This window comes from Patella vulgata, chromosome 1 (genome assembly GCF_932274485.2).
Source record: "Patella vulgata chromosome 1, xgPatVulg1.2, whole genome shotgun sequence".
Taxonomy (NCBI): domain Eukaryota; kingdom Metazoa; phylum Mollusca; class Gastropoda; family Patellidae; genus Patella; species Patella vulgata.
The window spans coordinates 80058640-80084500 of NC_065879.2; the positions used below are offsets into that span (position 1 = coordinate 80058640).

The 25861-nt window shown below is 37.6% G+C and overlaps 1 protein-coding gene across 1 annotated transcript; it reads right to left on the reverse strand.

Moving 5' to 3' along the window:
• Positions 1 to 210: 210 nt before the first annotated feature.
• On the reverse strand, positions 211 to 24943 carry LOC126808673 (beta-1,3-galactosyltransferase 1-like). Its single transcript, XM_050533599.1, has 3 exons — positions 24924 to 24943; positions 1130 to 1518; positions 211 to 218 (listed from the first exon to the last, which is right to left on the reverse strand). The coding sequence occupies exons 1-3, from the start codon at positions 24941 to 24943 to the stop codon at positions 211 to 213; spliced, it is 417 nt and encodes a 138-aa protein (XP_050389556.1).
• Between the last annotated feature and the right edge of the window lie 918 nt (positions 24944 to 25861).

The window sequence follows — 25861 nt, forward strand, 5'->3', positions numbered from 1 at the left end:
GATATGATTATAAAAAACATACATGTATATACAAATAAACAAAAGAATACAAAGGATAGTCAAGGACTAGTCAAAGTAAAAAATATGGCGACGAGCGTCATAAGAAACTCATTAACAGAACACAGTTGTTATGGGAAACAATCACTGGTTTATTCTAAAAGCACGACGTTTCGACAAGTATCCTCTTATCGTTATCAAGCACAATGACATTCAGTAAACTTAGGATTAAAAAGTGTAAAAGATAAGCAAAAAACAAAACAAGACGAAAGGCTTATTAATTAAGCAGTCCAAACATGGCTAATGAGGTAATAAAGATGAGACCATTTACCAAAATATAGATAAAACTGATAATAAGTAATGCAAGCACCATATTGCCCAATCACAGATGACTAAATAAACAAGATAGGTGATGAATATGAATAGTAGATTGGGCAAGTTGGTTATGACAATAACGAAATGAAATGAAATGAGGTTTAACGTCCTACTCTTCTGCTCCTAAAATGGGCTAATGAAGTGTGCGATGAGGGAAATTTAGCCCGGACAGCGGCGTTACGGCCTACTCTTATATCGAATTCCAACTGCCAAGGGATCTTTTACGTGCACGCCAATATTTACACGGGACCTCAGTTTTTCGTCCCATCCGAACGACTAGACAGCTGTCCTTGTCAGGCCCATCACCATCACCAAAAAGCTAAAATATCATATAACATATAAAACCCTCTCAGTTTCCAAGTGCAAGCTTTGTTTTGAACTTGTTCTGACCACATTTCTATCATTTGTTCTTTTGTATAGGAATGTCCAGCAATTTTATTTTCAAACCAACAAATATCTACAAATGGTTTTCTGTAATCGAATCCTCGATTATGAATCAATTTAACTGCTGCACGTGTCCTTACTATACCAGTAATGAAAACATCTTCTAAAAAATGATATTTCGTCTTTAATGCTGCACTGAGTAATTTCCCCGCTGCATCTCCGGATAAAATGTAGGCGAGTCCAGATACATAATGTGGTAAATATGTTAATGGATAGCTAATCTTGTCCAAATACCACTTTGACCCTTTGTTCCGATTAGGCATTGGGAACGAAAATATATATCCCATAATCATATTTGTCTCATTTCGATTACGTAAATCCGCGATCAATGCCGGCAGGTTCATAAAAATATCCACATCAACTTTTAGTACGTATTTTACACCAGAACAAAACGTGTTGGCGAAACGAAGAATGGCTTCAGATTTAATACTGAGATTACGGTAACTATCGTAAAAATCCTCTTGAATAATATCGTGGTATTTTTCACTTTCAGTCTTTAAATCATGACTGTGTATCTCCGGACGATATCCCAACATAAAAACCAATCGTATTTCTTTATTACTCACAGCTAAAGAACCCCAGGTTTGCCGCACAGCTTGTCTTTCTTCAAACTCAGACGTTCTTGAAGGAATTGCTATTAACAGAAAAATTTTGCCTGGAAAAGGTTTACAAATTTCCTCTTCATTGATGAGATATTTATAGCTGTGGGTTCGAGTGTCCGCAAAACAATGTTCAGACAAAAAAGAGTATGGCTCAGGACCGCAGACAGTGTATTCAACGGCAAGAGAATAAAATATCCAAATAAAAGTAAAAACAAAAGCTGCAACTATTAGTGTCTGTTTCTTTTTACGCCATAGCTTAATCATATTGCACAGTACCGCACATAGATCTGTAAATAATAAAAAAGAATAAGTATTGGTTTGAGTCTTAAAATCCTACTCCAACTGTGATAGTCTAAACAATTAAGGGCCACAAATTATTTCACCTGTTAGCAGTGGCGGCGCCAGCCGTCGGTGATTGGAGGGGCAAAGCTGGGGCAAAGTCCAAGGTTAAGGGGGCAAAGGCACGATCTTCAACTAGGGGTAGTGGGCCTCCCCCAGAAAATTTTGAAAAACAGGTTGCAGGAAATGCAGCCTGGCAGTATTTCAGGCACTGATCGATGAGGTAAAGTGTCAAACGAACGGACTTGCGAATCACTACGAAGCCCACTCACGAGCGTCAAAGTAGGGAGTCCTACTCCAGAAAATTTTGAAAAATAGACTGCCGGAAACGCTGTCTTACAGTATTCTGTCAGGAACCGATCGTCGAGATAAATAGATCTGACCAGATACCGTCCGTCGCCTGATCACTAGTTTATCCGACTAGAGAACAAAATGTCAAACGAACGGACTTGCGAACCTCAACGAATTCCCCTTTTGAGCGCCAAAGTAGCGAGTCCATTGGGGACCTCGCCAAGAAAATTTTGGAAAATAGACTGTCGGAAATGCTTTATAACATGCAAGTTTATGACTGAGTGGGGATGTGGGATTTATTCACCGTAGAAGGTATTGATTACCGAAACGTATCACAAATATTTTTTTTTATTTTCTAAAATTATTGGGGGGGGGGGGGCAAACAGAGGGCAGACCAAATTAATGGGGGAGCAAATGCCCCTCTTGCCCCCCGGCGCCGCCACTGCCTGTTATTTGTCGATGGAAACGGCATAGCTTGATCATACTGCAAAATCCCACTCCAACTTTGATAGTCTAACCAATTAAGGGCCACAAATTATTTCACTAGTTAGTAGTCGATGGAAACGCATCGCCGTACGGGTCTCCATACCTCATAAGCTTTTACAAAAACTATAGCCTCTATCGCATTTACATGGTTTTCGAAAAAATAGAGGGATAACAACTTTTAGCGTGTTTGAAAAGAAATGAGAAGCACGTAGATGATCCTATTCATTCAGAGATATTTCATTTTAACCCGGGGTGGTTGGAGTTTAACGTTTGTTTCCATGGTAGTGATATCGCAGCGGTGACCAGGGAAGATAACTGCGTAAATAATGAATTTATTGTCGTATTTAGGAAAAAAGTGAACTATCTGAAGTTAGTGATTTAACCGACACAACATTTACATACAGCATTCAAAAATGACCTTTATTCACATTATTTCAACATTGATCAATTAAATGGTCAAGTTTCCTTCGCTAAGGGTTAGGGAACTAGCCGAACTACTTTTCTAGATTTTGACTTAATAGTTGTGATAGCGATTCATGGGAGATGGGGGGGGGGGGTGTACAGGAACAGTAATAAAACACCTTCAAATCTAATGCGCACAGATCTAGTAACCACGCAACAAAGGAGATTTAGAATGAATTTTTACGTACCTTATTGCACAAGCCCTACGTTAAATCAGGAAATTGAGCAAGATATAATACTAGTCCAAATGTTTCCTGACAAGAACAGCTGTCTAGTCCTTCGGATGAGACGAAAAACCGAGGTCCCGTGTATATATTGGAATGCACGTAAAAGATCCCCTGGCAGTTGGAATTCGATATAAGAGTAGGCTATAGTGCCGCTGCCCGGGCAAAATTTCCCTCATAGCACACTGTATGGCGTATGCCCGTCTTCAGTAGCCCAGTATAGGAGCAGAACAGTAGAACGTTAAATCCCATTTCATTTCATTTCATTATTTCTTTCAATTAGCACATATTACTTACAAGTATGTGAACTACAAATTGTGTACAAAAAGAACACCGGAGCCTGTCTACCACCGCCCTCTCATAAATTATTCATTTATATTATATATTAGCTCATATATTATATGAGTAGTGGTGTATATGGCTGTTAACTACAATGACATGTATTGCTAAACATCATCATACAAATTATATAGCATTGTCACTGTCAATCCACATGGGAATGCCAGTATGCTAGATAGATGGATTTATTTAGCACAAATATATACAACATAATGGTACACAGAATTGTTAATCCGGCCCTGACTTCTAGCAAAACAGGATTATTATCAGGAAGAAAGTAATATTCAGTAATAATCGTACGGTGCAAGATAGGATAAGAGATCAACTTCAAAGGTCGACGGCTTCCCATGAAATCCAACAATTGAACTCACTGCTTGCTAGTCTGCTCCCTACCTTTTCTGAACGAAGGGTCTGATTTAAGGGTCTGAACGAATCCATAAGCCCTTTGTAGTCCAAGTTACTAAATACCTGCTCGGTATGGAGGAGAGAGAGAAATGGAGTTTAGCGTCCACTCGACACAAACTAGGTCTTTCGCGGCAAACATATGGTTCAATTTTATTTCAATAATTCGCTTGCGCGTTGGGGTCATTAGCAGTGGGAGGAAACCGGAGGACCCTGAAAAACCCACGAGGTTGGACAGGCAACCATACTCCTTGTCACGTACAACCGGGGATTCGAAAGCACGCCAGTTGATTCAATGCCAGACCTTATGATACAGCGCGTACGCGCTAACCATTCGACCATCCAACTCCCATACCGATATCTGTTCGGTATCATACATCATACCATTTATCTACGTGGTAGTTAAACAGTATAGCTCTACTATGTAATATTTAAATTATCGGCCAATATAATTTATCATCTCTTAATTAAACACACTATTCTGGCTTTATCACAATTCATTCAATTTATACTATTGATGTCCAAAAGAAAGAAAGAACTGAAAAAAAAGTAGATTTAGAATTAAGTTATTACGCACCTCTTATTATGTTATTATGCAAGCCGTAAATTTCGTCAGTATATTTAAAACAAAACCTGAAACCAATTCGTTTCAGTTCGCTGGTTTATATAGATTGATGTGAAATATAAAGAGCCTACAGCAAAACAATGACACTAATACATTAAAAATAATATCTGTACATATATACTCAACGACAAAAGAAACGGATATCTAAATAAAGATTTCAGAAGGGTAAATTTAAAATGGCTGTGGAACTGGTATGGGTTGGGATAAGGGGACAATTTATTTTTTCAGTATCGTAATTAAGAAGGAAGTAGTTTACAAATTTATTTACAACATTAATACCATGCATCTTTACAGTCTTTGTAGTGTGTATGTCCTTCATTAGCATCAACAACAGCGAGAGAGAGAGAGAGAGAGACAGAGAGAGAGAGAGAGATGGTGTTTAACGTCCACTCGACACAAACTAGGTCATTTCGGGACTAACATATGGTTTAATTTTATTTCAATAATTCGCTTGCGCGTAGGGGTCTTTAGCAGTGGGAGGAAACCAGAGGACCCGGAGAAAACCCACGAGGTTGGACAGGCGATCCTACTCCTTGTCACGTACAACCGGGGATTCAAAACCACGCCAGTTGACTCAATGACAGGCTTTATGATACAGCGCGCACGTGCTAACCATTCGACCATCCAACCGCCCTTACATGGACGCAATAAGTCAGTTTATTTTATTTTTTTAAAAAAAACCTATATTTTATTCAATAAGAATAGGATTGGGGAACAGATTAGGCCTATATCACCCCTCTTCCTTTAACAAAACAATATAATTACAATTAGTTTACTTAAATACATGTATATAGTCGAAACTATTCATATTGTGTTATTATTTAATAAAATTCTGAAAGTATACAATAATTTTTTTTTTTTCAAATAAAAAGGTTATTTGATATACATAATGACTAATTTTGGTTTAAGGCCCGAAGGTGTACAAATATGTAAACAGAATCTAGTGATGATAATGATAAATGACGATTTCAGTACTTAAAGTAGCTAAGTCTCTAACTTAATATCATCCAAAGTCTTCGACATTGAAAACACGAATTATTTGTCAATTTAAACCAACATTGATGTTGTGATCTTACCGTGAAAAGATGGGCTTCTGATATCCAATATTTAAGACAAGATAAAATTTTAACATTGGTACACGATTCGTGTACCATAATGCGTTTCAGCGCTATTTGTAACAAGGGACTTGAAGAACGAGACTAGAGATATTCCACAAGTCATGTCAAGCGGTGACCCCATTTTCTCATCTGGAGAGCATGCGCAATAAATACTATCGGTGTAGACTGGAATAACCAGAAGCTAGAGGTTGCCATTCGATTGATACTTCTGGCGTATTTCGCCGAACTTAACTGATTGAAAATTAGATTAAAAACGGAAACGATTGAATGTAAATCAGCTAATATATATTCATATTACATTATTTTATGCGTTGCGACCCATTTGTGTCAATTTCTAGATCCCAAATATTAGCGACTTAGCTCCTTTAAAATCTATTACTTAATTCTAAAAGGTTTTGCACCTCAGAAAATATTAATTTATTTTGTTCAAGTGAAATATCCGTAGAGCCATACAATAGAAATTTGTGTTGATGTATTCTGTTGTTAATGTTTTTATGGTTGTATTTCGTGCATCTGAATATACGGGAAATATCAGCAGAAAGTGATAAGGATCTTCAAAATTGTGTCCACATCGGCAGGTTGGAGAATCGGTTATGTGTCTTAAAAATGCATGCCCATTTAGATCACTGTTTGATAAACTAAGTCTTGAATGGATGATTTGAACTTTTCTTTTACCAATATTGTAATAAGAAGGTACCAAGTGATCATGATTTTGGAGTTTTTGTTTAAAAATGAATAACGTATCTGAATTATGTATAGAAAGACCTAGATTGTTCCAAAGTCGTGTAGTTGAAGGAAAGAAAGAATTATAAAATAGATTAGTTTTACAAAAATAGCATTGAAGGTTTTTCTCATTTCTTAATGAGTATTTACTTTGTTTTTTTGTTTAAATTATCATAAAGGTAATCAGTGATTAAGTGGTTTATTATTTTATATAAAAATATCAACTTATGTCTTTTAAGACGTTGTTTTAGAGGCAAAATACCGACTTCTGTATACAGTAATTCAAGGCTAGTTCCCTTCACAGCGCAACATATTGTGTGTAAAGCATCTAATTGTAATTGTTCCAACTGGTTATCTAAGTAATCCATGCACCCATCCCAAATAATGTCAGCATAGTCAAAGTGTGGTAAAATATAGGAAGTATAATATTGTTTTGAGTGATTTGCTTCCTAGTGGGTACTTGAGTGATCTGAAGCAGTTGATAAATTTTGACACTTTATTACAAAGCTTTTCTATATGTATGTTCCATTTAAGATTATTTTGGAAAATAAGCCCCAAATGTTTGTGGTAAGATACTTCATTTATTTTAACCGTGTTCATGCAAAGAGGAATAGAATCGTGCTTAGACGTGGTTGATTTTGTTAATGTTTCAGTTTTATCAGGATTAAATTAAACTAACCAGGTTTTAGCCCATGTGTATATTCTCTCTATATCTGAATTTAAAATTCGGGCACCTTCTGTAGAATCTTTAATCAACATATATAAAGAGGTATCACCAGCGAATAATTTTATATTTGACTGTAATATTTGGAAAATATCATTTATGTAGCCCGAGAACCGAGCCTTGCGGAACAACAGCCGTGACAGCTGAGGTACCAGAGGAGGCACTTTCGACGACAACACACAGTGTTCTATCAGTTAAATAGCTTTGAAGCCTTCTTTGATTGGCATTTTTTTGATTGGCATTTAGTAATTGAACATATTAACACACGGTACACAATTATAGAGTTTGATACTTAGCGAAGTTTCGACCAGTATACTCTCGTCTTTATCAAGCAAATGATACAAATATGTGAATTGTGGGCAAATATATACAGAATATGCAACAAAGATAAGAATCAAAATGCAATTAAAGCTTAACACCTTTGATTAGGGCGGGGGGGGGGGGGCATTAGAAACTAAACCTACACAACGGAAATCCTTTACAGGGATCAAAAGGAGGTGAATGCTATATTTATAAAGATCAGTGTATTAACACTGTTAATGGAAAACCAATTAACCTGAGCTATAGATAAACAATAATATAAAGAGAAGTGTGCATGTATAAGTGAACAAAAGTGATCGCTGATGCTTTGAAGCCACTCCAATAAGTCTCCCGTAATACCAACAGCGTCCAGCTTTCGACAGAGACCGGCATGCCAGACCCCGTCGAAAGCCTTGCTGATGTCGCGGAACACAATGCTCACACAGTGCCCGTCATCTATTGCTTTTGAAAAGAAATGGTTTATGCCTGTAAGTTGATTAATAGTGGAGTCTCCTTTCGTGAAACCACTTTGGAAATTTGTTAGTAGTGAGTTGTCGCGGAGGAAGTTAAATATATGCTTGTACATGCATTTTTCAAAAATTTTAGAGACTAAACTTAACAATTGTTAAAACAATCTTATTTACTGCCTTTTTGTGGAGAACCAAAACGTTTGGGGAAAAGATCGGGCAAAGATTAACAGCTCTTGGTAATCGTAACATAGTTCCTTGAACAGCTTCTGTAAGTTGTACAGCTGTCTGTGGCCAAGGAATCATTTGGTCAATCCTCTATTTAAGCTCGTCATGGGTAACATATTGATATTGTTCAATGCCAAAACGTCTTGTGTTGCCCTGGCAGCATGGGGTCTTGCATTATCCTGCTGCATTTTCCATTGTTGTTGCCTTCTAAAAATGGTACCAAAAAGGGTTGTATGACTTGGTTGATGCAAACCTGCGCACTGACACCATTTCCGCGACCAGGGCAAATATTTTGGATGACAACCGGCCCTACTGTCTCATTAAAACCAATACCGGCCCATACCATAGAACATGTTCGAACACATTTCTATCATCATACCTCACTCCCCGTCTTCGCCATATCCTCACCCTGTCATCTGCTCTGGACACCGACATTCATCCGAGAATAATACTCTTTGCAATTGCCGTTGACGCCATTGGCGATATCTTATAGCCCGTTGCAGGCGTTGTCGACAGTGTCTTATTGACAGCACTGGTCGCCAGCATCTGAGGTGTTCACTGCGTAGACGCCGTACTGTCGCATCACTTATCGGTCTCTGGTGGATGCCGATTGTCTGTCTGGGAGTTTCCGTTGCTTGTTGGAAGCGATTTTGTCTATGTTGTATGTATATTAGGCGATCTTGTTTGTTGGTAGTTACCCCCGGCCTACCGCTTCGTCGCCTATTTCAGCTGATTTCGTCAGGTTGAATCGGTTCAGTAGACGTTAAAGTTTTCAGCAACCATTCGTGCGGTCTGTCTAGCCTGGATTCTGCCTGTAGCCTGTTCCCGCTGCTGACGTGGCAGTCTAGCCATGGAAAAGTCTGAATGCATATCTTCTAGACCAGTGGTTCTCAATTTTTTTTTTTGGAAACGGCACACCCTGAAACACATGAAAAAATAGCGGCACACCTGGCTAAATTTATATGAAACATATCTGAATTTTGCAAAATAAAAACATGTTAAGTCAGACGGCGTACAACCGTAGACAGAGACTAGTCATAGACACTTAGAATGGCTCAAACTAAATAAAGAAAAACACAGCCACGAACTTATCAGTGAATATTCAATTGGGATCACGTGTTTTTTCACATTTTCTTAGTGTGCATTTAGGAGAAAATCTTTATAAGCTTGCATTTGCAAGAAAATGGGGAAAATGTTAAGATATGATCCGATCCACTTAACAAATTAACCAGACCTATATTATTTTATTCTCTTTCTCTTTTTTTTTCGCCGCTTGTTTCTAAACATCACTTTCTTCATCAATTTTAGAATCGTGACAATGTTTCATACACAGTTTGTTAACGTTGGTAACGTGGAATGTGAGAAGTGGTAGAGAGAAAGAGAGAGAAATGGGGTTTAACGTCCACTCGACGCAAGTGAGATGTAGTAGCCTCTACCATACCCCAGTGAGAGTTTTGTCTGCACATTCCTTCCTGGAGTTCTTTGTCCAGCAAATCGGCATTTGTCTCCGGCACAAGCCTGCCATTTCCATCTAATTTGATCCACTGGTTAGCGCATACATTAAATTTTTCCCAGCTTGTCGCAGTGATCGGTTTTAGCTCAGTGCTTTTAACAAAATGTACACGAAGTATGCAGTTTTACTTTAGCTACCCTTCCGCCATGTACCGTTAATAACAAAACGTAAACAAAGAGCAGGTGACCTTTCACCACACGACCTGTTGAACTTTTCGTCGTGTATGTTTGATTGGCCAATTATGTCACGTGATCTGTTTAAACCGAGTAACCGCAAAATTCAAATACCATTGCACATTGACAAGTCAGCCCATATTTAATTTACGCTTTCTATCAAACGTCAAAGAATTGATAAAAGAAAAGTTATGTGACAATACAAAGTAATACTAGAAGAATTAGATGGTGTAGTTTTTTTTTCACCCGAAAATTTTCGGGACGATGAAACGGAAGCAAGCTAGCTAGAAATTTCACACCACGGCCTACAAGCGAAATAATGAAATAAAATTTAACTATATGTTAGTCCCGAAATGACCTTGTTTGTGTCGAGCGAGATTTTACCTGGCCACTATCCCCCACCATAGACAGACATCTGTTGCCTATATTTTATATATTCATATAAAAATAATAGGTTTCACCATGAATCACACACCTTTTTTTTTCTTTCACCTCTTTAATGTCAAAGACTTTCTAATTTTGTTCTTTCGGTTTGATATTTCATTTTTCACATAAATAATTTAATTTTAAAAATATAATTTATAAACAATAATAATAATGGCCTTTACCATAAAACGTATGAAACATTATTTATTTCTTTTGTGTTTTTGATATCATAGAATTTGTCGTTTTTTATATTCAGCCACGTTTTTATCTGGAAACCTTTAAATACAAGCATAATTTCTACATTTTCATCAGATTCCAAATTTGTTTTCTTGGTATCAGCAGTGCAGATTCTAGTATGAAACTTTCAATAACTCTCGCCGTTTTGACCATCGTGGTGGCTGTTCATGGCCGAGGAAGTAAAAGTCACAGCAGCAGTGAGAAAAGCGATGGAAGGAGACAGCACAATGACAATAGATTTAGAGGCAATAACAACGGTAAGTGCAGTTTAAATGACTTTACTACTGGCGTGGACGATTTTTACAATATTGTAGTTTGCGAGGGATTAAAACATCTCCACTCGTATTACCACCGTTACCTTCATACCCCTGTCCTCAATGGTATTTTAAAATAAAAGGTTTACGTTTATTATTCGACAAAAGAGTAAAATATGAACCGCGGGACAACTGTGTACACCCTTGAGATACTCAATTCTATGTTCATTTAAACCCGTCTCCATATATAGTCATGTACATCGTTTATACTATGATATTATTAATAGTAATGTTGTAATCATCTTGGTGCCCTGTGTGAACTTTAAAAATAAATGTACAAAATTTGAAACAATTCATTTTATATAGATAAGCAAGTATTAAACTCAATGTAATCTCCAAATATTACAAATTTTCAAAACAAAAATGTACTCTGAGTTTATATTTTTTCTTTGATTTTAAAGAAAACAAGCTATAATATATAATGAATAAGCTATTTTAACAATAATCATTACCTTAATTACATCTTTTAATCGGCGGAGCAGTTCAGTGCTGATTAGTTGGGGGTCAGGATTTTGAGGGTATTAAAAGTTGTAGTCGAAATCGGGTGTAGTCGAAATGGGACGTAGTCGAAATGGGAGTGAACCGTCTAATGACCCTCCAGGACTGCAAATTGTTATTCTAAGCACGTTTTTAGTTACGTAATAGTTAATCCAGGATTGCCAATGACCATAATGAATATACGAATGGATGTTTATTGTGGCGTCATAGGGCGCTGAAAAATTGCAATACCATAAAGAGATACCGGAAATTCCACTGTCGAGGCACAATTATTCTCCATATATATTTTGAATGTATATATCTTGACCTAATTTGAACAAGTGTAGGTACCGAAATGCCCTAGTTTAAATAGACATTTAATGCCAATAATATCATTCACGTAATTTTGTTTTTGCTTCAGGAAAGCGAGTTGGGAAACCAGTAGTAGAAGCTAACAGTAACGGTACAGTAGAAGAAGCTCTAGTAGAAGAACCATTACCAACAGGAGAACCAATCGCACCTACCCAAGCACCTACCCAAGCACCTATTACCAAAGCACCTACCCAAGCACCTACCCAAGCACCAATTAGTCAAGCACCTACCCAAGCACCAGTTACCCAAGCACCTAGCCAAGCACCAATTGCCCAAGCACCTACCCAAGCACCAGTTGCCTAAGCACCAATCGTACTCCTACCTCATTAGATTAATTCTATCAACAAAATAAAAGCTGATTAAACAGTACTGATATAAATTATACGTCGTTTGTTGTTTTGACAATCTCCCCGGAAAATATAAATTCCCGCCAAAAGACGCCATTTTGGTATCAGGAGTGTTTCCTATTATATCGAACACAATTAAGAAATATAACTGCGGCTTGGCATCGGTCGATTTGGATATTTGACCGAGGACTGGGTGGCAGAATGGTGTAACATGTCCGCTTTAGATCATACGGTCTGTCATGGTGTCATGTGGCATGGTTTCGATTCAACACGTAATATAGGGTCGCCTACCTAACCTCGTGGTGTTTCTCCGGATCTCCGGGTTCCCCTCTCCCAGTCTCTCAGTACCAATCGGATGATAACACGGGCCTCTAGTAATAGTAGACGTCAGACAGTCGGACGGGTATGACGACATTATACGACTACATTTAGATCATTTATCCAACAATCTGAAATGAGGTTTAACATCCTACTGTTCTGAACTGTTCTATGGGAGACATTTTGTTGGGACAGCGGCATTACGGTCTACTCTTATATCGAATTCCAACTGTCAAGGTTTTTTTTATGTGTACGCCATTGTGTACACTGGGCCTAGGTTTTTCGTCCCATCCGAACGACCATACGTTGTTCCTTGCTATGTCCTTCGTCCTGCACCACTCACAAGGGGTAATTACGCCGGAAAATCCAGATGAACCCCTGCGTTAGCGATTTGGCGTCTTACTCACTGAGCCACCGTGGCTCCCCTCAGGCCTAATGCAGGACACCAGACCTCTAATAGATTTGCGAGCCAATGTCTTACTCGCTGGGAGCCACGGTGGCTAGGTGGGTAAGATGCTGGCTCGCTATCCTGGATGTCGCGTGTTCGATCCCTGTATTGGATATATGAATAATGTTGAGATTAAAAGATGCCACGGTTCTTACAAATGATGGTCAATAGCGGTTGTGGTAGTATAAGTCAACAAGTATTTATTGCATCTTTATTTACCTTTCTGTGCCGATTCACTCTCTACCGGGTGTGTTGCTCGCATCAATGAGTTCATGCATGACTTATTTTTCAATATTATCACGTCCCGTAAATGACACCTCATGTTTTGACATTTTTGAATAGCATAAACACGCGCCCTTCTACTGTGTAAATGCTGTTAGTCCAGATTAATTAGAGTATCATGTTATTGCCATGAAAACATATGTCCCCATTCAGCAAAAGTTTAGTATGCAAAAGTGATATTTGTGGACATGTAACTTTTGTCTATTGAAAGCTCATAACACTAAACAGGAACCAGTGGACATATCGTCTACAAAACACGTTGTCAGGGGTTTAAACATTAAAGTTTGTGTAAATGTGTTTTTAAAATTAGTCATTACATGACAGAGTTCACAATAGCTCAATATTTCTTAAAATTGAACTCATTCATGTGCATAATATATAACTAACATGGCATTATGTCCATCAAAATGTGGACCTGTTTGTTTTAAAAGTTCAATTTGCATAAACGATATGTCCATATGGAACCAATTTGCCAGAAGTCAGGAACCAATTTCATTCAAATGATCATCTCGATTTGTGATCGTACCAACCAATATATAACATATATATAGTATATCATGTTCGGATAATTCCCTGATTTGAAATAGGAATTCAAAAGGTTAAAATGCGATTTTCTCGAGGTAGGTTCTGGGTGACCGAGATTATTATTGTTGATGTCTCGTCGGGTACCGTCTCGTCGACTTTTATGCTGGAATGCCGTGTCTTTAATTGCATATTATATTATTATTGTGGTGTGGTGTGGTGTGGGGTGGGGGTGTAGCTTTTTCCCCAAAAAATAATACTCAACATCATTTGATATTACTATTACGTAATTGCGAGATATTCTTTAACCTGGCCAATCTCTAATACTTAATGTTTAAATCCAGATATTTGTTGTTCGAGTTACATACTATTCACAAAATTAAACTACGTTGTTTTGGAACGTTTAGTATTTACAGACTAAATACTGCTGACGTCCCTTGTAAACAAAAGATAACTCGAACGTAAAAAAAAAGCATAAGCTTAAAAATAAAAAGACCAAAGAAAGCATTAAATATATGTGGAATTGAAAGAGGATATAACATCAACAAAGTTTCTAATTAAAAAGAAAAATGATATTTCGGCAATAAGGTTATTAATATAGAAATGTTATGTAATGAGAACGCACCACAATATTACAGAAATCAGTTAATTAAGGGGCTTTTGGGTTTCTACGAAACCTGTTTCCATTTATCAGGGGTAACACCTGTGGTACTGACAAGGAAAGTATGACTAGTCGTTCAGATGGGAAGAACAATCGACTATCACCTGTACATATTGGCGTGTACGTACAAGAAGCCCTAGTAGTTGGAATCAGAAGAAGAGTTGGTGGAAATGCCACTGTCCGAGCAAAACCATAGTAGATATATATAACAGTGGGTTAGTCTCACAATTACCTGGTTAATGTGTGGAATATACATGTACGTTAAACCCCGTTCCAGGTATAACAATAAGTGTGATTTGATTCAGATATACACGGACTTTAAGTAAAGATTTCTGTTCCGACCATTCGACGTAACAATCCTAAATATTTTATGTTTTTTGTAAGTGTACTGAGCAGAGATATTCAGTATTTATCTTCATCTAATTTACTCCGCGTTAATTCCTGATGAAAGTCATTATGATTCTAACTCTACTAGATAATACAGAATAACTCATGTAAACCATCAAGGTTTTTTAATATCTGCATTAATTTTCAGCCATATTCTTATATTTCTGTTTCACCCATTTACCGTGCCTGACTATAGAGTTATCGGCTGCAATTGGTAGAAACTTTCCTCCATACTTGGTTAGTCTCCTTTCTTGCACTAAATGAGGTTATGTTGTGTTTTCATTCAAAGAAGGCAGTTTCATGAAAACACGACAACATATTTTTCACATTTGCTTTATATTTTTTGTAAATCGGAGGTTGATTATATTGCACTTTGCTTCTTTCTGGTCGTCTAATTCTGAATTTGGTTGATGAACTGAAAGGGGGTTTAACGTCCTACCGTTCTGCGCAGACTGGGCTAATGAAGGCGGTTGTTAATTTTATATCAACAGAAGAATAGATAAGTCAGAATATAATTAAATTTCCTGTTGTAACGAGAATACCTCTTTAATTTCAAGTAAACATAAAACAAATATTAAAAAAAACAACTAATGAAATTTGTATGAAACAAAAACAGAGTCTATACCTGTCTGAAGAGCGAGCAGGTCCTTTCACCTTGTCAGTTAATTTGAAAATAAGGCGGCAGTTGTCCCGATAAACAATTAAAGGAGCTAAATCGCTAACATTTGGGACCTAGAAATTCACAAAAGTGGGTCGCAACGCATATAATACTGTAATGTGAATGTATATAAACTGATTTACATTTAATGGTTTCCGTTTTTACTCCAATTTCAAATCAGTTATGTTCGGCGAAATAAGTCAGCAATCTCAATCGAGTGCAAATTTCTAGCGTCTAGTTATTCTAATCTACATAACTCCATTTGATTTGGTGCAATGTGTCTAGCCTCGTCCCTCGAGTCTCTCAATACAACTGGGGCTGAAGCGCATTATGGTACACGATTCGTGTACCAATGTTAAAAAAAATATTTTATCTTAAATATCGGATATCAGAAGCTCATCTTTTCCCGGTAAGTTTACATCATCAATGTTGATTTAAATTGACCAATAATTCGTGTTTTCGATGTCGAAGATTTTGGAGGATTTTGAGTTACGGACTTAAATAAAGTAAAATTTACTGACGACTTCTGTTATCCAAACTCTGAATCTGTATGTATTTCCCACAAATAATAAATAATAAAAATGTGTATCGATTCCACGGTTCACACCCAATTCGACTACATCCCATTTCAACTATACCATATTTCGACTACAAATATTATTACAGAATCCCCCAACCTATCCTGACCCCACTGAACCGTTCCACTGATTAAGAGATATAATAGAGTAATGCATAGTGTGGACAAGTGATTGACTAAACTAGTGAAATCATCCGTCGTTTGGATGTGATATTCTCACGTTATATTATTCGACACAGAACACTTCGGTATTTTATCAGAAAATTATTTATTTATGTCGGAAGAGTATAAGTGTAGTGACCTGAACCTATATACCCCTTTTTAGTCGTGACTCTCGTCGATCTAAAGTGGGGGAACCTTCATCAATCATATGCAAACTCTAATTTTGTTAAATTATTGAAGGCCCGTTCAAAAGTGTGTGTGGTGTGTGTGGGTGTGAGAGTGTGGCGGGGGAGGGGGTGGATGGGGGTGCTAACCCCCATTTTTTCCGGCATTTCGAGTTCGTCCGCCCCCCCCCCCTAACAGTCATCCAACCTGTACGCCTATGGTACTCAGACTGATTATTTAAAATTTTGTTCAAGTCAACAAATTCAAAAGACCAACTGTAAGTCATCCCTGGGATTAAAAAGTAGTCAACAGGCGTGGTTTCGAATCCCCGGTTGTACGTGACAAGGAGTAGGGTCGCCTGTCCAACCTCGTGGGTTTTCTCCGGGTCCTCCCACTTCCTCCCACTGCTATAGACCCCTACGCGCAAGCGAATTATTGAAATAAAAAAAATTAAACCATATGTTAGTCCCGAAATTAAACCATATGTTAGTCCCGAAATGACATAGTTTGTGTCGAGTGGGCGTTAAACCCCATTCCTCTATCTCCATAACAACTTGTGTATGAGTACTGCACATTGTATTTCACCCCAATAATGGTGACACAGTCTTTACCATTGTGGTCTTCTGTCTTTGACCGAGTGGACTTCTCTATTGGTCTGAGTGGTCTTGGGCCGAGTAGTCCTTGGTCTGGGCTGTCATGCATTTGAAATAAAAAAAATTAAACCATATGTTAGTTCCGAAATAAAAAGGTTATTTGATATACATAATGACTAATTTTGGTTTAAGGCCCGAAGGTGTACAAATATGTAAACATAATCTAGTGATGATAATGATAAATGACGATTTCAGTACTTAAAGTAGCTAAGTCTCTAACTAAATATCATCCAAAGTCTTCGACATTGAAAACACGAATTATTTGTCAATTTAAACCAACATTGATGTTGTGATCTTACCGTGAAAAGATGGGCTTCTGATATCCAATATTTAAGACAAGATAAAATTTTAACATTGGTACACGATTCGTGTACCATAATGCGTTTCAGCGCTATTTGTAACAAGGGACTTGAAGAACGAGACTAGAGATATTCCACAAGTCATGTCAAGCGGTGACCCCATTTTCTCATCTGGAGAGCATGCGCAATAAATACTATCGGTGTAGACTGGAATAACCAGAAGCTAGAGGTTGCCATTCGATTGAGACTTCTGACGTATTTCGCCGAACTTAACTGATTGAAAATTAGATTCAAAACGGAAACGATTGAATGTAAATCAGCTAATATATATTCATATTACATTATTTTATGCGTTGCGACCCATTTGTGTCAATTTCTAGGTCCCAAATATTAGCGACTTAGCTCCTTTAAAATCTATTACTTAATTCTAAAAGGTTTTGCACCTCAGAAAATATTAATTTATTTTGTTCAAGTGAAATATCCGTAGAGTCATACAATAGAAATTTGTGTTGATGTATTCTGTTGTTAATGTTTTTATGGTTGTATTTCGTGCATCTGAATATACGGGAAATATCAGCAGAAAGTGATAAGGATCTTCAAAATTGTGTCCACATCGGCAGGTTGGAGAATCGGTTATGTGTCTTAAAAATGCATGCCCATTTAGATCACTGTTTGATAAACTAAGTCTTGAATGGATGATTTGAACTTTTCTTTTACCAATATTGTAATAAGAAGGTACCAAGTGATCATGATTTTGGAGTTTTTTGTTTAAAAATGAATAACGTATCTGAATTATGTATAGAAAGACCTAGATTGTTCCAAAGTCGTGTAGTTGAAGGAAAGAAAGAATTATAAAATAGATTAGTTTTACAAAAATAGCATTGAAGGTTTTTCTCATTTCTTAATGAGTATTTACTTTGTTTTTTTGTTTAAATTATCATAAAGGTAATCAGTGATTAAGTGGTTTATTATTTTATATAAAAATATCAACTTATGTCTTTCAAGACGTTGTTTTAGAGGCAAAATACCGACTTCTGTATACAGTAATTCAAGGCTAGTTCCCTTCACAGCGCAACATATTGTGTGTAAAGCATCCAATTGTAATTGTTCCAACTGGTTATCTAAGTAATCCGTGCACCCATCCCAAAAAATGTCAAAGTGTGGTAAAATATAGGGAGTATATATTGTTTTGAGTGATTTGCTTCCTAGTGGGTACTTGAGTGATCTTAAGCAGTTGATAAATTTTGACACTTTATTACAAAGATTTTCTATATGTATGTTCCATTTAAGATTATTTTGGAAAATAAACGCCAAATGTTTGGGGTAGATACTTATTTATTTTAACCGTGTTAATGCAAAGAGCAATAGAATCGTGCTTAGACGTGGTTGATTTGGTTAATGTTTCAGTTTTATCAGTATTAAAGGAAACTAACCAGGTTTTAGCCCATGTGTATATTCTCTCTATATCTGAATTTAAAATTCGGGCACCTTCTGTAGAATCTTTAATCAACATATATAAAGAGGTATCACCAGCGAATAATTTTATATTTGACTGTAATATTTGGAAAATATCATTTATGTAGCCCGAGAACCGAGCCTTGCGGAACAACAGCCGTGACAGCTGAGGTACCAGAGGAGGCACTTTCGACGACAACACACAGTGTTCTATCAGTTAAATAGCTTTGAAGCCTTCTTTGATTGGCATTTTTTTGATTGGCATTTAGTAATTGAACATATTAACACACGGTACACAATTATAGAGTTTGATACTTAGCGAAGTTTCGACCAGTATACTCTCGTCTTTATCAAGCAAATGATACAAATATGTGAATTGTGGGCAAATATATACAGAATATGCAACAAAGATAAGAATCAAAATGCAATTAAAGCTTAACACCTTTGATTAGGGCGGGGGGGGGGGGCATTAGAAACTAAACCTACACAACGGAAATCCTTTACAGGGATCAAAAGGAGGTGAATGCTATATTTATAAAGATCAGTGTATTAACACTGTTAATGGAAAACCAATTAACCTGAGCTATAGATAAACAATAATATAAAGAGAAGTGTGTATGTATAAGTGAACAAAAGTGATCGCTGATGCTTTGAAGCCACTCCAATAAGTCTCCCGTAATACCAACAGCGTCCAGCTTTCGACAGAGACCGGCATGCCAGACCCCGTCGAAAGCCTTGCTGATGTCGCGGAACACAATGCTCACACAGTGCCCGTCATCTATTGCTTTTGAAAAGAAATGGTTTATGCCTGTAAGTTGATTAATAGTGGAGTCTCCTTTCATGAAACCACTTTGGAAATTTGTTAGTAGTGAGTTGTCGCGGAGGAAGTTAAATATATGCTTGTGCATGCATTTTTCAAAAATTTTAGAGACTAAACTTAACAATTGTTAGAACAATCTGATTTACTGCCTTTTTGTGGAGAACCAAAACGTTTGGGGAAAAGATCGGGCAAAGATTAACAGCTCTTGGTAATCGTAACATAGTTCCTTGAACAGCTTCTGTAAGTTGTACAGCTGTCTGTGGCCAAGGAATCATTTGGTCAATCCTCTATTTAAGCTCGTCATGGGTAACATATTGATATTGTTCAATGCCAAAACGTCTTGTGTTGCCCTGGCAGCATGGGGTCTTGCATTATCCTGCTGCATTTTCCATTGTTGTTGCCTTCTAAAAATGGTACCAAAAAGGGTTGTATGACTTGGTTGATGCAAACCTGCGCACTGACACCATTTCCGCGACCAGGGCAAATATTTTGGACGACAACCGGCCCTACTGTCTCATTAAAACCAATACCGGCCCATACCATAGAACATGTTCGAACACATTTCTATCATCATACCTCTCTCCCCGCCTTCGCCATATCCTCACCCTGTCATCTGCTCTGGACACCGACATTCATCCGAGAATAATACTCTTTGCAATTGCCGTTGACGCCATTGGCGATATCTTGTAGCCCGTTGCAGGCGTCGTCGACAGTGTCTTATTGACAGCACTGGTCGCCGGCATCTGAGGTGTTCACTGCGTAGACGCCGTACTGTCGCATCACTTATCGGTCTCTGGTGGATGCCGATTGTCTGTCTGGGAGTTTCCGTTGCTTGTTGGAAGCGATTTTGTCTATGTTGTATGTAAATTAGGCGATCTTGTTTGTTGGTAGTTACCCCCGGCCTACCGCTTCGTCGCTTATTTTCAGCTGATTTCATCAGGTTGAATCGGTTCAGTAGACGTTAAAGTTTTCAGCAACCATTCGTGCGGTCTGTCTAGCCTGGATTCTGCCTGTAGCCTGTTCCCGCTGCTGACGTGGCAGTCTAGCCATGGAAAAGTCTGAATGCATATCTTCTAGACCAGTGGTTCTCAATTTTTTTTTTGGAAACGGCACACCCTGAAACACATGAAAAAATAGCGGCACACCTGGCTAAATATATATGAAACATATCTGAATTTTGCAAAATAAAAACATGTTAAGTCAGACGGCGTACAACCGTAGACAGAGACTAGTCATAGACACTTAGAATGGCTCAAACTAAATAAAGAAAAACACAGCCACGAACTTATCAGTGAATATTCAATTGGGATCACGTGTTTTTTCACATTTTCTTAGTGTGTCGTTCAAAATTTCGCGGCACACTTAGGAAGATCTAGCGGCACACTGGTTGAGAATCACTGTTCTAGACAATCATCAAGTTATTGTCAAGAGGACGTCTCTCTCTCTCTCACTACTCCTACGCCGATGACACCCAATTAATTAGTGACGCTTATCAAAATGAAATTAATAAGTCTCTTCATCAGGTAACACTCTGCTCTAGATCTGTAAAATCGTGGATCGACCGCTTATATAACCATTCAAGATTCATTGGAGACTGTGAGTTAATGCAGGTCAATGTGTTTGATCCCTTAACTCAGTTATCAATCAAACTCATGAATATTCACCAAAACCTGACAGAAAATATGAAATCAACCCATTTTCTTAATGGTATTTGTGGTCCGCATCCTACTGTTAGGTTACTTAAAATAGAGTTACCTCCCATGATGAAATAATTCTTCTGGAGTCTGAGTTGAACTCGGGTGTGTCTTTTTTTTTATAAGGGTAGGAAGGAACGTTTATTTATATAGTGATTTATTAGATGCAAATCACATTATTAATCTCTTGACATCGATGTTAGTGGATTCAAATCAAATCAGCCGCATGTTGATCACGACCTGAAATTCAGTAGAAAGTGTAATACTGTATTACATGTAAGGGCATACCAATAAGCTTTATGATATAACTTGTGGTGCAGTAGCCGGATTCATGGTATATTGCGGAATACCACAATCAAAACTACCCAGATATTTATACACCAATAACGCCGAAGAGCCAGAAGTGTCGAAAATAATTCAAACTGAAGACAAACAACTAAAATCTAACTTATTATGTAAACTTGGTTAACCAAAAACATAACTGCGAAGTAATCAGAAAAAAACACACGGTAGCTTAATTGTGTTCTAAAGACCTTACAATACAGAGATAGATCCAAACGATTATAGTCCGTGCATCCACTGCTATGATTATTACGTATGCAGAGTACTTTGGAAACACAACTGCTGCTTAAAACCATCAAAGAGAAAGGTGGATGACAACCATGAAGGTGGTGAAAACCCCGACAAAACAGCGAAAAGATTGCCGGAGTTTCGAACGCCTTGCTAGCTCCTATGAAATCGGACGAGATTTCCCTCATTGTTAAAAGCGACCATCTTAATACTGAGCTGGCAAAAGGAGAATATCTAAATTCCGGACATGATATAGATCAGCATAACTACATTCGGACCAAATTACATAAGAATAAGGATTTCTGCATTAAGAGATGTTGCAGGGTTTAATTCAGATTCACATCCATTTGAAACACCATCACTTGCGCTTAAGATAGGACATATCATCACAAAGTGTGCCAGGATAGTCAAGGCAAACGCTCTAGAAGCTGGCGATATTGACAAATTGTCGACGGCAGAAAATTTTCATAAACTTTGCGAACTGAAATTGCTTCACATGCTTTACGGACTCTATATCAAGCGAAGCGAAACAAACCAGAAAAATTACCACAGCATGAAGACGTGTTTAGGATGTCAGAATACCTGAATAAAAATATCAGTGAACTTAAGGAAAATGTTTCTTATGAATCTGGAAATAAATTAAAAACGACTTGGAAACAATTAAACGAGATAATTTTTAATGATGATTTTTAACCGACGACGACAGGGAGAGGTTTCGAGACTGAAAGTTGAAGATTTTAAAAAGAAACATTTAACAACTTTTAATGATGATTTTTAACCGACGACGACAGGGAGAGGTTTCGAGAATGAAAGTTGAAGATTTTAAAAAGAAACATTTAACAACTGTGGATGATAATATGTGTAACTGCCTAACTGAAATAGAAAATAATTTATGTAAAATATTTGAAGTGGCAGAAATAGTTGAGAAAAGGAAGGTCTGTACCTATTCTGCTAACTAATCGAATGGTGGAAGCCCTGAATATTATAAAAGACGGGAGGATGGTGCCATGCCTTTTAATTACCTTTTTCTTTGTACCCACTACAGAAGTGTGGGTCGGATACGCGCTTCAGTCTCAATTAGAAATCATGCTAAGCTAGCAGAGCTGAAGGACCCATTGCAAATGAGCTCAGCCAAACTTAAGGAAACAAGTGGCCACATCTTCAAAACTATTAGCACTGAAAGAAAGCGAAATCGAACTTTTGGCGACGTTTATGGGCCACGATGTTCGAGTAAACAAAGAATATTACCAACTCCCAGATGATGTGCTTGGCGCGACTTTTTACAGCAATGGAAAATGGAACCATACATAAATATAAGGGCAAGTCGCTTGACGAAATTAGTTTTGACAACCACGAAGATGTAGATATGACAGGAGATGAACAATTTAATGTCTTTGAACAAGTCGAACAAGGAAAATGGACAGACGATGCAATAATGGCAGTGTCGTCATTAAAAGGAATACAACATTTGCGATTGCCAGGGAAAAAAGAAATCATGGAAGTAAAACAAAGATTTCCATGTTTAAAAAAATTGCACCTGGAAAAATATTAAAGACTATTTAAGAAATAATAGGGCAAAAGTCTTAGGTAATTCTCAAGAAATAATAATAACATACTTGTAGTAACATAGCTTACCCATGGGTAGCCCCCCCACCCCCTCACCTTTGGTGTCTGAAGTATTTATGACTTACCTCGAACAAAAATCGTTAAAGACATCAGTCGTCAAACCTATCGTCTGGCATCGCAAGGTGGACGACACGTTTTTCGTGCTCAACAAAGATGAGGACCCCAACAGCCTCTTCCAACATCTCAATAGCCAGACACACAGAATTAACTTCAACATGGAAGCTAAAGAAGAATTCACAATTCAATTTTTTGACGTATTAGTCACTAAAGATGGAGACAACCTGAAAACATCAGTACATCGCAAACCTATTCATACAGACCAATATATTCATTTCAACTCAAAGCACCCATTAAATATTAAGAAGTCTATTGTTTCAACCCTTACTAAGCGCGTCACCACTATTTGTCAAGCAGATTCATTAACTACAGAATTAACTTACTTAAGGAAAGTCTTTACCGAATTTAATAGTTACCCTACACATTTTGTTGACCAAGCCATCAGAGAAGTGATCAACAACAAAGCTAAAAATCACAAACCTGCCAAACCGGCTACGAGTGGGATAAGGGTATCCATCTAAAACATCCTGGCAGCAAAAAGAACAGACGAACCTACCACCACCTAAGGGTTGCATTTACGAAATAACCTGTTCCTGCAACAAAAAGTATATAGGGTAAAGTATATTGGATAAAAGAATCAAAGAACACCAATCCCAATCATTGACAGCATATAACCAATCATCAGTGGCTGAACATCCTAGTGACAACAGACGACATCGTTTAAATTGGGACTTGACACGGACGCTAGCCGTAAACCAACACCAGAAAAAACCCCAGAAAAATCTTTGAAGCTATTCACATCAGAAGAAACCAACCAGAACTCAACCTGGATACTGGAGTATACCTACCACACGCATATGACTCATTGATCTTAGGAATTTAACTAAATTCGTTCTCTGTGTAGATGGATGTTAGGGACTTACTGTGATTAATAAGCTTTTATCAGCGATAGGACATGCCTTTCATCATTCCATGTGAACAGAATAACTCCACGGTACGTCGCTTTAAATAATAATTGGGTTCTATAATATTGGTTGTGTTTATTGCGTGTTCAGCTGCCAAATGCCGCTTAGAAGCTGTCGTTCATTTGGAATATCTTTATCAGTACAGTTGTAGTTTGTGTCTTTTTCATTACTACTATGTGTGTTTTTTTTTTAAAGGAACAAACTCAATGTTGGTCAGATTCTCTCTCGACCAATCAGATTCCTTCCTGACGAAGTAGACTTTAATACGACCAATCACGATGCAGCACGCTTTGAGCAGATTTCAAGCTCAGAATACTATTTTTAATCCACATTGTTCTGTGGGATCTGTGTATATAGTACATATACTGATTGTTGGTGTACAAAGTGTATCTAATGTATATATATATATATATATATATATATATATATATATATATATATATATATATAAATATCTATTCTTTAAATATAACCGCCAATTATGACAAAGGGAAAAGGTACAAAAGGGACCAGGTTAAATGCAAGGAAAAGGCCAAGGTCAATTCAAAGGAGTCGTCTATTTCTTCGCCATCTACGCCACAAACTCCACCTACACCTACGTTACAACCTCTACCTCCATCTCCAACTACTTAAGAACCAGATGATGAATGTGCTGTCCATACACCGGAAAACTCTGAACATACTGACCAATCTGATCCCGAGCATAACAACCATAAGTATCTGCCAAGTCCTTCAACTAAAGTAAAGACACATGTCAGCTAATTTAACAACTGATAAGGAAGATGGTATGGCAGAGTGGTTCCAACAACATCCCTGTCTGTTTAAAAAGAAGTTACGTGATTTCAAAGGCACCAGGTTGAAGGAAGCTCTGACCTAGTTTATCACCATACACTTTACGGTAACATATTTAGAGCTCTGGTTAATCCTGGTTGTTGATCGGACTGTCATAATTTGGGACAGACTTTTGGGCTGAGTATGGCAGTGTTTGAGTGGGATCAGGTCTAATCAAACGAAACACTGCGACGAGTATGGGAGGCACCCTGAAGTTGTACGCCAAACTTTCCAATAATTGCTGGTGACTTTAGGTGAAATTCGGGCAACAAGCTCATCAAATAACTCCGGTATCAAGTAGTTGATAACTCAAATCTCCTATCCAGGTCCAAGCACCTGCGAACCCACCAGCATCTCGTTGCCTCCTCGACATTCGCAATCTGATGGCATTTAATGCTACCTTGTCAGTTAAACGGAGTTGTCGTGATTAGATCGAGTGGGTCTTATTAAGATCTTGTTGAATTTGGACTGGGACTGTGTGGTGTGGTGCATTCACTGACAAATTCCGCCCGGGATTCGTCTAAAAAAGCGAGTAAAACTAAAACTTCTAATAGACGATCATCTATTAAAATGTTTCCGCCATTCAGTCGTTCCGAATGGAAATTCCGTCAGTGAATTTATTCTTGCTTGAACAAAACAAACACAAATCCAAAAGGAATAAATAATTGTTAACACCCCCCCCCCCAAAAAAAAAAACAAACCCCAA

What these genes read in the sequence shown, in the direction of transcription:
- LOC126808673 (XM_050533599.1), bottom strand. Translation starts at nt 24,943, where the DNA reads ATGGAGGTAGAGGTTGTAAC. An exon ending in ATGGAGGTAGAGGTTGTAAC is followed by an intron (nt 1,519 to 24,923) that starts GTAGGTGTAGGT and finishes TCGAACCCACAG; the next exon opens with CTATAAATATCTCATCAATG.